Source organism: Stegodyphus dumicola, chromosome 4 (assembly GCF_044657685.1).
Source record: "Stegodyphus dumicola isolate Sdum_Otavi_A_Nest chromosome 4, ASM4465768v1".
In the NCBI taxonomy this organism is placed as follows: Eukaryota; Metazoa; Arthropoda; class Arachnida; order Araneae; family Eresidae; genus Stegodyphus; species Stegodyphus dumicola.
Genome location: NC_140771.1, coordinates 21,174,663 through 21,189,177, shown reverse-complemented (window position 1 = coordinate 21,189,177; position 14,515 = coordinate 21,174,663). Strand labels below are relative to the sequence as shown.

Here is a 14,515-nt window from a genome sequence, read left to right as displayed (position 1 = left end):
TCAAGCATTGGCTAATAAAAATATCTATAATATATTTCAACAAATACGACCAACCAAGACGGATTTGGATTACAGACCAACTCTGTACGGACTCGGATTTTTCTGAAATGTATATTTTCTTTCCATATATTTTAATATTTTCTCTCGTTCCAATTTTAGCAAATGGATCTTTGTGCGGTTTTGAGTTTCTAGCTAAGTTATTTTGCTGAATAATCCTCAGAGCTGTGACTCAGTAGCCTAGATATTTATATTTCTACTGTATTCTACTTTATGAAAGGGCTGCATTTCTTAATAAAAATGAATTAAAATCATAAATGCTTAATTCAAAATCATTTCTAAACAAAACGTTCAACCATTTAGTTTTATTATATCTTAAAGCATAAAGTTTCGTACTAAATGAAAATGACAAGTTTAACAATACTGCATTAAAAATACAGAACATACAGAATCAGTAGTAAACTTTCAACATTTTTAAATAAATTGGTAAACGTTCAGTGAATTTCTTACATATGTGGCAGCTTACGTCATTTATACTTTATCTTTGTGTTGTGTTGATGAGCCAAATGTTAAGTATATAAGAGAATGGAAGTTCTCTTAATACTTCAGATACTTCATTTTAACCGACATTCCTTTTTAAAAGAACGTTAAGTTCTACTTTATATTGGTATCTAATGTTCAACATTGCCAATTAAGCTTTCTTGCTCAGGCTGAATTTTAATTCCAGTTTTTAACGCAGTATAATATTAATTTGTATTTTCTGAAATAAAACAGCAATCATAATCATTTACTCAATTAGTGATTTCCAAGAAATATGTTTAAAAATGTTTTATAAACAGATGAACTAAGTCACAGGTTTTATGCCTCATATAAAATGCCTTTTATGAAAAGCTTCCGGAAACTTCAGAAACTTAAAAGATTGGATTTAGAACATTGCTGAAAATCAAAACATTTTATTCGCGCTTTGATGCTTCAAAAACATATGTTTAAATTTTAAACCATAAAACAGAAATGTATTGGTTTGAATGCAAACACATATCAACATGTAAATATTTGCACAGAAAAGCATACAGAAAATGACCCGAAAATTAAAATTTGAATACTGTCAAGAAAATTATATGATAACTAAATACTGGTGAATATAAAATTATTATTCCTGATTTTCGGAATAATATAAAAAGAAGAGAAAAAAATGATAGAAATGAGTTAAAGTGGAATTCTCCAGATAAGGTACAGCGGTGAAGTATTTTCTCTCCTCTTAATTGCGAGCCACTGTGGTGTACTTAGAAGCATATCCGGATGACGCTATTATAGCGGCTCTTGTTTATCCTAATATTCGCATTTTCAGAAATTTAGCAAAATGATTTCGAAATAAAATATCTCAATAAAACATTATTCAGGATACAACACCTGTTTTCAAATATTACGAGGGTCGATCAAATGCAAATGAGACAAAACGCTAATAAAATTTATGTTGTACGAAAGATTTGGATTTCTAAAAATTATTTTTCTATGTAATATGATCCGTTTTTTATGCTTTTTTCCCAACGTTTCAGTAGACGTTTTCATTTCGATATCGTAGAGCGAAGCTAAGTGTATATCTAAACACATGCGAACTAACGTTTCCACAAAACCGTTAGTGTCAAATCGCTCGCTCAAATGTGCTTTTTTGAGCGGACCAAACATGCGAAAATTTAATCCCAAAACTCCTAGCCAACGCTTTATAACAAAACAATAGACTTTTGCATTTTAAGAGGAGTTGCCTTCGCCTTTTTGTCCTCTGCTTCATAATTGCATCCTCATAAGTTTGGGATGTAATGATGCACCGACATCTCGTCACAGACGATTTTATGCAACAAAGCTTCCCTATGTTTTTCAAAACGAGTTTGAAGCAATTGGTAAGTACAAATTTGTGCAGCTTTTCGATAAGCATTCGGGAGCTTTGATCATCATTCAGCAATAACAGAGCTTGAGCTTGATTTGCAACGCATTCACTAAATTCCTCGCTCCACACCTGAAGCATTATCTTTGAAAGATTACCTGTCTCCATTTTACCTTGCAATTTGAGGCAAATTTCGCCTAGTTCTTATTTTCGCCGGTGAATGGGTGAGGAGCTTTGTTGTTCAAAAGAGATCACACCCTTCTCATCGCGAGAACTACTAGACTAACGAAGCACTAGATAAGCCGGTTGGTTTAATTCTCTCACTCCAGATAACCCAATCTTACGAACCCAACAGTCTGGTCACACACAAATATCTGTCCTGACGCTCAGTTAGTAAAAGCTCCTTCATACATTCTATAACATAAAAAAGGACGAACCAAAGCAATTATCCGAATGGGACGAAAATCGGTAGATGTGATTTACATGTATTGAAAACGGAACACCAACAGTACCAAAGGAATATAATATTTTATTCAGAAAATGTAGCTACAAGATGGGAAAAATCAATAATGGGTCAGCCTAAGTTTGGCTCTGATGCATGTTGTTATGCGGCTGGGCACTGATTCGTGCAATTTGCAGATGGTCTCCTACGAGATTGCTTACTATACACGATCTAGCTGCCGAGTTAGATCGGCGCGATCCAGGAATGTCGGAGACGCCTGCTTATGAGAGCCAAAACATGGTCTGCTCAGGAGAGATCTGGCGATAATGCCGGCCAGGCAAATGCTAGAGAAGCGCGAAGACACAGGGAATTATTATGTTAAAATATATACCCTAAAAGAAAGAGAAACACTACGGTGGTAGAATTTCGTCGTAGTAACTGTGCTGTAAGTGTATTACGGATGATAACAAAGGGATTCCACTATTAATCCAAAACTCCTTATGTCGGCATATGTGCCAGACGACAGTCATGTGACTATCCCACCGTTGTCCTGGAACATCGTCGCTGGTGATTGAGGCTCATTTCGAAGAAGTTGCTGAGACAATCGTTGAGATTGATCGCTGAAAATAATTCTATTCCACGCCGTGAGATCCCAGGTCGATTGCTCCTGGTTCGATTGCTTTCTGAAAACTTTCTGGTTGGTGTTGTATCACTGATCTCGTTCAAGAAGTTTCTGGTGTATATTATTTTAATGCATTTGAAAAAATATTTGTTAGTTATGTTTTTTGTCATAACTATTGCTTCGGAAATTTAATGTTAATTAAGGCTTTTATACTCAAACGAAATGAAAAGAAAAACTTAATTTTTTCTGCCGATAAACTTCATAAATATCTGTCACAACAAAGGAAAGCTATTAAGAAATATTTTTAAGGGCAGAGAACTAACAAACATTTGTAAACAACAAGTTATATGTTCAATTTTGTATTATTCACACTCGTCATGCATGTCAAATTGTTTTCTTCTCTTATTTCTGTTTCATCACTCATTAAACAATAATGGACGTTTTTGTTTCAAACAGTTCTACAAGATTTAAACAGTTCTGTATTATCTTTTCTGAGATAAGGCACTTTCAACAGATGCAGTGCATCAAGGAGCCTAGTTTTCCTAGCAAATCCAACTTGCCTTTCATCCATACCTTTTATGTTAGCGAGATATCGTTGCTTATTTGATATTAGCCTTTTAATCTCTATAAATAATATATCAGCTGCAGATTATAAATCTAAGCTTCAGAGAATCCTATGAGAATAGCCGGATGGTAACATTAAAATCAATTAAATTAAATGATGATTACTGCAAATAAGTAACATATTTAATTTAACATCTTAATTAATTATTTTATGTTTTATTTATAGATGTTAAAATCTGGCAAAAGTACTGTTTACCTTCGAAACTTGAGTCTCGAAAGCACCGGAAATTATACGTGTCAAGTGTCAACTGACAAACCATACTTCAGATGTGTTCAGACTACAGGGTATTTGGAAGTTGTAGGTGAGTAAATTTCCTGTCTGCTATTTACTGCTTTATTAGAAAATATTTATATACTTCAGTTGCATTTGCAAGTCTAATACGCAGAATTATCATTAAAATGTCCATATATAACAGCAGATTCCTGAGTAAGTTAAGAAGATTGTCTATCAATGGCAGCATAACTTGTAGTTATCAAAGTTTAAAATAAAATATTCATTGTATTATAAAAATATAAATTTAAGAGTGCATATTATAAATTAAAAAAATTATCAGATGAAAATTATTAAAGTTTTGAAAATCTAAGGAAGCATGCTGCTGCTATATTTTTAATGCGGACATCATTGATAACTAATAACAGATGAAATTATCAATTTTACTGTTAATCCAAAAACGTCTAAATTCATTAAAAATTAAATGGTATCGGGAATTAAAAACGTTATTTCTGAAAAAAAGTAACTTATTTGGCTCCCTCTAAATATATATATAGAAGGAAAACCAGAAAGATTTGGACTAGTTTAGATTCCAAACGATTTCATTTCATCAAAAAACAAACTATCTTCTTCGCTTACGAATCACTTGATTAAAATCACTTACAAATCACTGGATAAATGTTCGACGTGTACTATATATGGATGACTATAGTATAACTATATCAGCTATCAAATGTGAAAATTTATAGTATTCCACATCTACACTGTATAAGTGTTAAAATGAAACTTAACGAATCAGAACGCAAAAACAATTATAATTTTTGAAGCAGCATTACTGATTTTATGATAAAGAAGGAATTATTTATTTTACCATGAAAAAAAGGAATAAAATTATTTAGGCTCTGTTCATTACGTAACTAGTCAAACTCATATGCAACTAACGTTCTACAAAAACCATGTCAGTTGGTCTAGTCGTCAGGTATAATAACCCCATTAAAGTAAATTATATGATTATATGATTTGTTACTTTTCGGATTTATGAAAATGAAAGGTTCGAGTAAATTGCTGTATACTAAATAGTTATAACGACTCTGACATTACAAATCGAACAATTGTGGCAGAAAAGGTGATTTGATTGATGCAAGAGTCGCTCTCTATTTCTCTTAATTTCTGTCGTACAAATTACAGTATGACTAATATATTACGTCATAAACTTACAATAAAGGATTTTTTCTTGATAGTAAAATGCCCATAATGCAGGATCTAAAAACTCTTGACATAATTAAAATATTTATATAAGTACATTTAGACAAGAAATACATAATACAAAAAATAGTGCACCTTTTTCCAAAACTAGAACTTCAGTATTGCATCTGCTAAGCTTCATAACATCACCTTGATGCTTGATGAAAATGATTCTTGCAGGCACATGAAGAAACACAAAGCACAAGGGTACAGTTTTAAAATTTTAATACTCACACTCACTCTCACTTTTCTTGATAGTAAGTAACTGTCACATTAAGTCCTATAAATTTATGCAAGCCACATAGTTCAGAAATAACTGCATTGTTTTCATACATAACAGAGGAAAAGTGCCAATGTGCTATCATATGTGAGTACTTGCTCTTATGTGAGTTTGTCTAGAATACTCACCCCTTCAAACGCCAGTAATGCGAAGATCGGGCTATCGTGATATGGGGTTGAAATGTATTCATTAAACATAGCGATTTGTAGATCGTTTAGGACAGGTTCTCGACTGTGGCAAAACACTCTAGGTTTATCCACTTAAGGCCAGGAATGCCTTCTTTGAGGGCTTCCAAGAGAAACCTGATTCGTATTCGTTTTACTCTTAAGTAAAACTCTGAAAGTCAAATATGCAGACATCCGTTTGCTTGGGATCGAATCCAGATCCAAAAATTACGCTGTCTTAATGACTCAGAGACTGGTGGGGTGGCGAGTTGTCGAAGTTATATGATTAGAAGCTTTGCCTAGATGTGGAGCAATATGGGCCAGTGATGTTGCGAAGAATGTCTATGGTATCACTAGAAGAACTAAAGAAGAACTATCACTAGAAGAACTAAAGAAGGCTGGCAGCCCGTTGAAATTGCTTGCTCAAATTTCATCCGACTTGATGAAGAGTAGTTCGAAAAGATTTAGTCTAGTAGCGATGCGTTTACCTTCAGTTAAGTAAAATGTCTTGGCGTGATATTATCCATATTAAACGGAACAATTCAAGACGGCTGAGGATTTTCTCGTTCTTTCTGAACGTAAAAATATGCGAGAACTCTAAAGCTGGACATCTAAACATTAAGCTACTGCCGTGCAAAAATGTTGGGACTGGAGTCAAAGTCAGAATGCTGCTGCAAGATTTATGTATAAATACTGAAGTGAAAGTATTGCAAAATGCTTAGTAACATGCAAGATGGCACCGTCAACAATTGCACTGTATGTCAACTTTAAGGTCGTTCGTATTCTAAGGAGAACTATTCACAATATTTCAGTCCATCTAAGGTTCCGATGACACTCGTAGATCTTATTTCAAGGAATGTGAAATCTCTTCACGGGCAGTTGCCAACTGAGTCTTAAGGAGTGGTCAGAATATATTTGATACCAGACAGGGGAATAAGAGTTGGAAATAAAAGTAATTAGAAATGGACTGTTACGGGCGGGAATCACAGAAGGTGCACCGAAACTAGAAGATCTTTGCTCAATTAAAGTACGAAAAACAGTACATATAGAGGTGTTTGTGATAAGAAACATTCCTTCGCTTATGTGATAAACTTGTCAACCTAAATGAGGAGGTAATAAAAAATCCATTTAAAGGTGGAGGTGCTCCAAAGATATCAAGAAGAATGTGCTCAAATCGTTCAAGTAGTAGCCACAACTTGCCGCTGTTGTTAACGCGTATGCCGATTTATTTTTCATCTTTGACACTAGAGCAATGAAAAAGGCTCACGCTGTAACATCGATTGTAAGGGAAAGATAGATATAAAGATCCAGCACAAGACTTTTGATCTCAGAGTTCCTGAAATGTTAGGTCTGCGAAGCAAATTAAAAGCCTTTTACTGGAAAGCATATATGGACGAAACTTATTTCCTTGGTTTCGTCTAGAATCCGGAGTTTCGTCTAGAATAGGTGCAGGTTAATTGCAATAGCCACAGTTTTAGAGAACATTTAGAATCGAAAATTAAGCTCTTGATTTCATCGTCGCTTTGCTGAGCTAGACCAAGTCAGAAAAGTCTAATGATGATAAAACTAATGAGGATTTACTCTTACATAACTTGATTAAAACATATACTGGAAAGAAGTACCTTGGCATGGCACTTGACAATAAACTCAAGTTTAGGTCTCATGTTGCCAAACTTAAAAATAAATTTAATAATTTCTTCGCTAACTTAAGGCCTCTTCGCTGGAAACAAATCAGTCTTACACTTCATTACAAAATGATATATAAAACAATAAGCCTATCACCTTACTTTACGCTTTAAATTGTGCAGTGTTGTAATCACCAAGAACAATGAAGATGCAAGTATCACAGCATGCAACAGAAATTACAAGATTTCGATTTCTTTAACCAGAAATTCAAAATGCATATATACATGTCCACCCCATTTTTTAATATTAAGGTACATTCTATTATCATATATCAGGAATAAAATAGAATAAAATTTCCAATTACGGGAAGAAGTATTACTGTTGAATTTTCCTTAAATTCCTACAACAGGAATGATATCTTTTATAAGAAGTGAATTCTCTTAAAACTAACAAACAAATAATTCTCTAAATTAAAAGAAGGTTAACTTTAAATTCAAATATTTTAAGAAATAATGATATTCATTGTTAAATTAAGCAATTATCAAAACATGCACTTATGTAAACAAAAAGCGGAATCAATCAGCCTGGAACATTCAGTCAGATTAAAATATTATTCCTTTTATTTCCTTAAATCCCTTCAAAAGAAACATCTCAAGTGGACTTAATTAAAAGCAAATCCGAATCGTTCTTCAGCTAATATTGTAGTAACCTAAGGGCAAGTTGAGAAAGCAATTAGTTTAAATATAATCGCTTTTAGTAAAAATATTAATATATTTTTCTGGGATTAAACAGCAGTATGATAGTAAATAAATTCCCCTCGAAATCTTACGAACGTAAAGAGGAAAAAATAATATTTTTCGTTTCATGTAGCTTCCTTATGTACTGTAAGAAGTCTTATATGTAACTTGACAAGTAAACTAAAAGGTTTTTTGGAAAACATAAAATAAACCTAAATACAGGAGAGTATTTTAAAGGATAGGCTAACAAACCTTTCCGATCACTTTAGTAATAGTATCATTAGACTGCAAAGTTGAAAGTTCTTCTGGCGGGGGGGGGCTATTTGAATCTCGTAGTTTACTACATTGGATAGGTGTACATTACTTGCTTGGATTTATTCTTTACAGCCATTACACAAATAAACGTATCCAGAATACTGATGTTCCCGAGTTTGCTGTATTCAAGTCAGCAAAATCAAGACAACGTGGATAGGATTTTCTTGATTTGATTGATTTTCAAAACCTGCCGCCTGAAGTAAAAACTAACATTCATTCTTAAAATAATGAATAATTTATTCGCTTATTCATTGTTGAATACGAGAGAACATTTGCAATTTTAAGTCTTAATATCGGGAGAAATGAATGCTTTTTCTTGATTGTAAAAGACTGAGCTAATGCATCTGGTATCAGTAGAGAATATTTTGGGTTTATATAATGTGGTAGCGCTTGCTATGACGAAATGCAGTTTAGTAGAGCATTTCGTCATAGCAAAATGACGAAATATTTTATTTTGTCGAAATAAATATTTTATGGGTCAGTGAATTTGGGTTAGAGAAATCACGCAATGTAAGCAACTGTTAAGCATATCTTGCGCAAGTTAATTGAAATACACTCATGTCCATTAATTAAGGATAATTCGGAGTCACGTGGAAATGAAACTCTAAAATAAATATATCACCTGTAAAATCACTACACACATTTTCAAGAATCATATGCAAATTTCAGGAAGTAACCAGATGACACCGATGGTACGTCACAATGACGAGAGTGTAAGAGAGTGATATAAAGGCAAAGAAGTAAAATTGTTCGCAGACGCTTTATAAGCATTTCAGTGCAATAACCGAATAGTTATGACACAAAGAACCCATTTGGATGATTTTTTACGTGGTAGAATTATCGGCCGTGTGGAATGTGGGCGTAACGAACTGGAAGTATCAGTCGAAGTGGAATTGCCCAGAGTGTCATCTCCAGGCTTTGGCAACGATTCCAAGATGATGGTACTGTGAGTAGATGTTACAGCACAGGTCGCCCCAGATTACAACGCCGAATGAGGAAAGATATTTGGCAGTTACTGCCAAAAGAAACAAGCGGAGCACAGCGTCAGACCTGTCTCGTCAGCTCTCTTCAACCACTGGTGCGAGAATTTCAAACTTTGGTCTATATGCTCGCAGAACTGTCAGATGCGTTCCACTTACTGCAACTCACTGTCGCCTGCGGTTAGCCTGGAGTAGAGAGCATACATTATAGACACCGCAACAGTGGGCTTGTGTGATGTTTTCCGACGAGTCCAGGTTTAGCTTGTAGTCTGATTCTCGCCGGACTTTCATATGGAGAGCTCCAGGTACCCGTTACCACCAAGAAAACATCATTGAACGACACCGTTACGGTGGTGCAGGAGTGCTCGTTTGGGGTGGAATTATTCTGGGTTCCAGAACTGACCTGCATGTTAAAAGTGGAACCATGACAAGCCAAATCTATCGGGACGTCATTCTGGAACAACATGTATGTTCGTTTCGGGGCGCCATGGGCGCACAATTTGCGTTTATGGATGACAACGCCCGTCGTCACCCTGCAAACATCGTAAGCGAATGCCTTCAATCGGAGGATATCACCCATATGGACTGGCCAGCATTCTCACCGGACTTGAATCCAGTAGAGCACGTGTGGGACATGCTTGGCCGACGAGTTGCAGCCCGTCATCCTCCTCCTACATGTCTACCGGAACTACGGAGAGCATTGCTTTTTGAGTAGTGTAATATCCCCTGTTATATAGAAAATTTTTGTTTTTAATACTTTAAACTTTGATTCACGGTGCCATACAAAATTAACGCAAAAAATATTAAAAACATTCAAATATCAAATAATTCACATTCAAAATATATTTCATAATATTCATGTATCATTTCGACATTCTTATAAACATTCGTATAGTAAATCTATCAGTCAATCGTGTAGTGGTATAGTACAATTTGACCTTTAGGTTTGCGTTGTGAGTAACCTATGTAAAAGGAAATATCAATAACCCCAATTCAATTAATTACTCTATGCTTCTTAAAAGCCTTCCGGCTCAAACAAATGGAGGGACATGACAGACCACAGTAAAATATACACAACATAAATACCCAAATGCAATTAAATTTTAAACACACATTTATTAAATTCTTGACTATTTTATATAATTAAATAATGGATAACTGATCAGTATCCAGCCACATATTTTTCTAAGCCAAAATAACACATAATACTACACCAAATTACAGCTTACATTAATTAAGATTAACATTATTTTTTTTTCAAATTAAGTAGGTGTAACAAAATTTAATCCTCCTAAAACTGGCATTCACTTGAAATTATAAATAACTTCTCAATTTTTCTAACTGTAATATTTAATTTATATAAGCAATAACAATATACAGGTAGATAAATCATTATTAACTGTTCTGCATTCGGGAAAACTAAGAGAGAGAGAGAGAGAAAATATACTTAAAATTTCACTCACAGATGGAAAACAGTTTTTCCTGATTGCAAGATCCTTAGTGTTCAATCCACATGGAAATGAGCCAAGCCCATTTTTCTTTCGGTGACAACCCTTTCTAAACCGTCTAAAAATGATTAGGAATTCCGAGTGGAAATAACAGTCTAATAATTCTTCAAACAGCCAGGAATCGCTTTAACTGTCCATTAGGTGGGAACCAATAGTCCAATTCAGAAGGATATATATTTCAATTCAATAACAGGTAGCTGAATATGCACCAGTTTTTAGCACAACCACGTGCATCTTGGAAGCGGCGAGGCAACATTTTATGCTGAATGTTTCGGAAAAAGGCTCTTGGAGATTAACCGGTGATTCAGGTGAAGAGAGAAAATCTGTGCTAAATTTTCTTGGTAGATTTTTCTCTATAAGTCTCAATCAGCTCTCAGTAAAAATGCTCTTTGCAGCTCGCAAAAAAAAAAAAAAAAAAAAAAAAAAAAACTTTTAAGGTAAAGAAAGTCGCTGAACACTGGTAGTTCGGTCCGAGGTTCGAATCCCGCGAACGGGCCGGCTGCATGGGTGTTTTCGTGGTTTTTCCCATGTGTAACGTGTATACGAGCCAGTTTCCCTTAAAAAGTCCTCCACGAAGGCATCCCTCCTCTTAGGCAGATAGCTCTCGAGGCTTTGCCATAATACACACACACACACAAAACTTTTAAACATCCCGCAGAAAAAGAATTCTCTAGAGCAGTGGTGCGCAAACGTTTTTCGATTGCTACCCCTTTTGTAGAGAGAATATTTTTGGCGACCCCTAGAGATAAATGTTCACAAATACGATGCATATTTCTCGCATTTCTTTCGTTTCATTGAATAAAAACATCATCATATCTAACTCATATTAATTTTATTTATAACTTTAAGAAAATACTTTTTCTATAACACAAAAATCAGTAAATTGCCCTTTAATGACATGTAGGTGGCTGCAAGTTTCTAATTATCTCATCGGTGTTTGGATGTATATTGCTAATTGCAATTCGCATATCATCTTCAGGGTTTAAACGCGAGCGGTATTTAGTTTTTATTGAAACTAGTTTGCTAAATTCAGTTTCACATAAATACGTTGATGCAAATTGTATTAACAATCTGATGGCATTCTTGCATAAAACGGGATATTGTTTTTCCACGGATAGCCAAAATTTTTGGCAAGGCTGAGTCTTAAATTGATTTCGAAGAGTAAGAAAATGGATCACGAATCTAACCAAGATCGTTTTCAGGAAAATCCTCGATCCTTCTCGAAAATTTTTCCTTTAACTTTTCAATGTGATTGGAAATGATGTTTTTAAATGTAAATATTTCTATATTATTTTCCTTGATAAAATCGTTAAAGCAAGGGAACATGTAGGTGTTGTTTTTATTCAGCTCAGTTTACCGGAGACTAAGCTTATTCTTAAAAGCTTGAATTTTACTGGCTGAAGTTATGATAGTTGAATTCTCATCCTGCAAGCTCAAATTTAAGTCGTTAAGTTTTTCGAAACTATCAACTAAATAGCTCAGCTTCCCTAGCCAAACTTCATTGATATAATAACTTGCCAATCTATGTTTCTTTTCGATTAAAAACATGTACACTTTATTTCTCAAATCAAATATCCGTCGTAGTATTTTCCCACGTGAAAGCCATCTGACTTCGGTGTATATCAGTAATCTCTGATACGTTGAGCCCATCTCATAGCAAAGTATTGAAAAGAGACGGCTGTTGTGGCTGTTGCATTTAATGTAATTAATTGAACTAACAGCGTCTTGTAATATGTTGTGCAACTCTTCATCCATATCTTTTGCAACAAGAGCTTGTCGATGAATCATACAGTGATTAAATACCATGTGAGGTGCCACCTTCTGAATTAAGCCTCTGAGCCCTTTATTCGAACCTGTTAGTGCTGCCGCACCATCAGTACAAACCGCAACACAGTTTTCCCAGGTAAGGGACTTTGTTTCAAAATATTCATTTATTACTTCGAATATTTTTTCTACAGTTGTTTTTCCTTCCAAACTTTTGCAACATAAAAACGTTTCTGTTATATCTTCATTAAAAATAAATCTAACGTAAATAATCAAAATCGTAAAAGCAACCTTGTATTTAGGGTAAGTATAATGAAAAACTCAATCGATTTCGAGGGCAGCAAAGGTCCCTCCTCATCAGGAGAAAGAAATACCTAGAAAGAAGAAAATAAAGGAGAAGGAGTCTCAGAAACACGTGGTCCTTATCAGCACTGCACGTGGTTAAAACTGGATTTTTAATCAGAGTTGCACTGGCCGCCTACTTTTACTGAGCCAGGCTATCTGCTCAAGCATAAAGGACAAGAAAATCCAGTTTTAAACACGTGCAGTGCTGATAAGGACCACGTGTTTCTGAGACTCCTTCTCCTTTATTTTCTTCTTTCTAGGTATTTCTTTCTCCTGATGAAGAGGGACCTTTAGCTGCCCTCGAAATCGATTGAGTGTTTCATTATACTTACGCTAAATACAAGGTTGTTTTTACGATTTTGATTGTCACATTAGCGTGTTTCTCTTCTAGTCTAGTCTAACGTAAATAATTAGTTGTGACATTTTAGTAATATCGGTAGTCTCGTCCAGTTGTAAAGCAAATACAGATGAATTTTGTATGCGTTTTATGACTTCTGACTCGATATTTCGTGACATTTCAGAAATCCGCCGAGACACGGTATGTCTTGATAATGGTAATGTTTTTAGTTCATTTCCAAATTTATCGCCATGCATAATTGATGTCATCTTAGTTGCTGCAGGAAGGATAAGTGATTCTCCAATTGTATGGGGTTTCATTGTTTTCCCTATAAGATAAGAAACTTCTAAAGAAGCTCGTAATGCTTTCTGAGGTATTGTTGTAAATTTCTTTAAATGTGCACTTTGAATTTTTAGATTTTCAGCTCGTCTTTGAAAAAAATCGGCATGTTTATTTTGAAATTCTTTATGTTTAGTTTCCAGGTGCCTTTTTAATTTAGCTGGTTTCATGCTCTCATTTGCTAATTTTTCGTTGCAAATGACACATATCGGGCGTTCTTCATCATCAGCAACACAAAATGTGAAACCATACTTAATAAATTCCTCATTGTATTTTCTTATTTTTTTAGATCGGGCATTTAGTTCAGTATTTTGCGACTCCTCATCAGTATTTGTTCGTTTGTTAGCTGAAGATGTACCTGGTGTACGTATTACCCATTTATCCATTATGAAGATAGGGGTTAAATTATTTAAACTAAAACAAATAATATATAAAATTTTATCATTTTTTTTCGATAAATTCAATAAAATTAACAGAGATCTTTCTCTAATGATAGTACATACCTGATAACAAAGAGTAGCAAAGCCCGATAAAAATATAAAAAAATCATAATTACACAACGTCACATGATAAAACTCGAGGATAAACTAAAACTATTGCAGGCCAACTGCTACATGCTACAACTTCATGGGAATACTTGACGTCTTCACTCTGACTATCAGATACACCGCGTACCTCGCCATCTGATTGGCTGATCACGGAAGCGAATTTTTCCCCTTTCCCTGCGGTTAACGTCTAGTCAAATAGGCGCTTTTTAGTAAAACTGGCGAATTAACGCGAAGAGGGCGCTTTCTACCGGAATGAAAAACTTGCGTTTTCACACTTTACATACATTACGCATTACGGTCAAAGAAATTGCAATTAAACAGCGAGTGACGGCGCATTTCTCTTTATATGTACACTGTATGGTATGCAGCATGCAGGCATAATGCATTTCATAAAAATTTGGCGACCCCCAAAAAACTTCTGGCGATCCCCACAGGGGTCGCGACTCCTAGTTTGCGCACCACTGCTCTAGAGCAAAGAAAAACGCAACCCAAGTCCTCCTGCCTCGGCAACCGGCCGCACGGCAAAGCCGGCAGCAGGGCAAAACGCCC

The 14,515-nt window shown here is 34.9% G+C and overlaps 1 protein-coding gene across 1 annotated transcript in view; it reads left to right on the top strand.

The window, feature by feature from the left end:
• LOC118187884 (uncharacterized) overlaps window positions 1-14,515 on the top strand; it is a 307,145-nt gene that overhangs the window by 239,084 nt on the left and 53,546 nt on the right. The window contains exon 3 of the mRNA XM_085814610.1: window positions 3,734-3,869. Coding sequence (XP_085670736.1) covers window positions 3,734-3,869 — 136 coding nt within the window. The remainder of the gene's footprint in view (window positions 1-3,733; window positions 3,870-14,515) is intronic.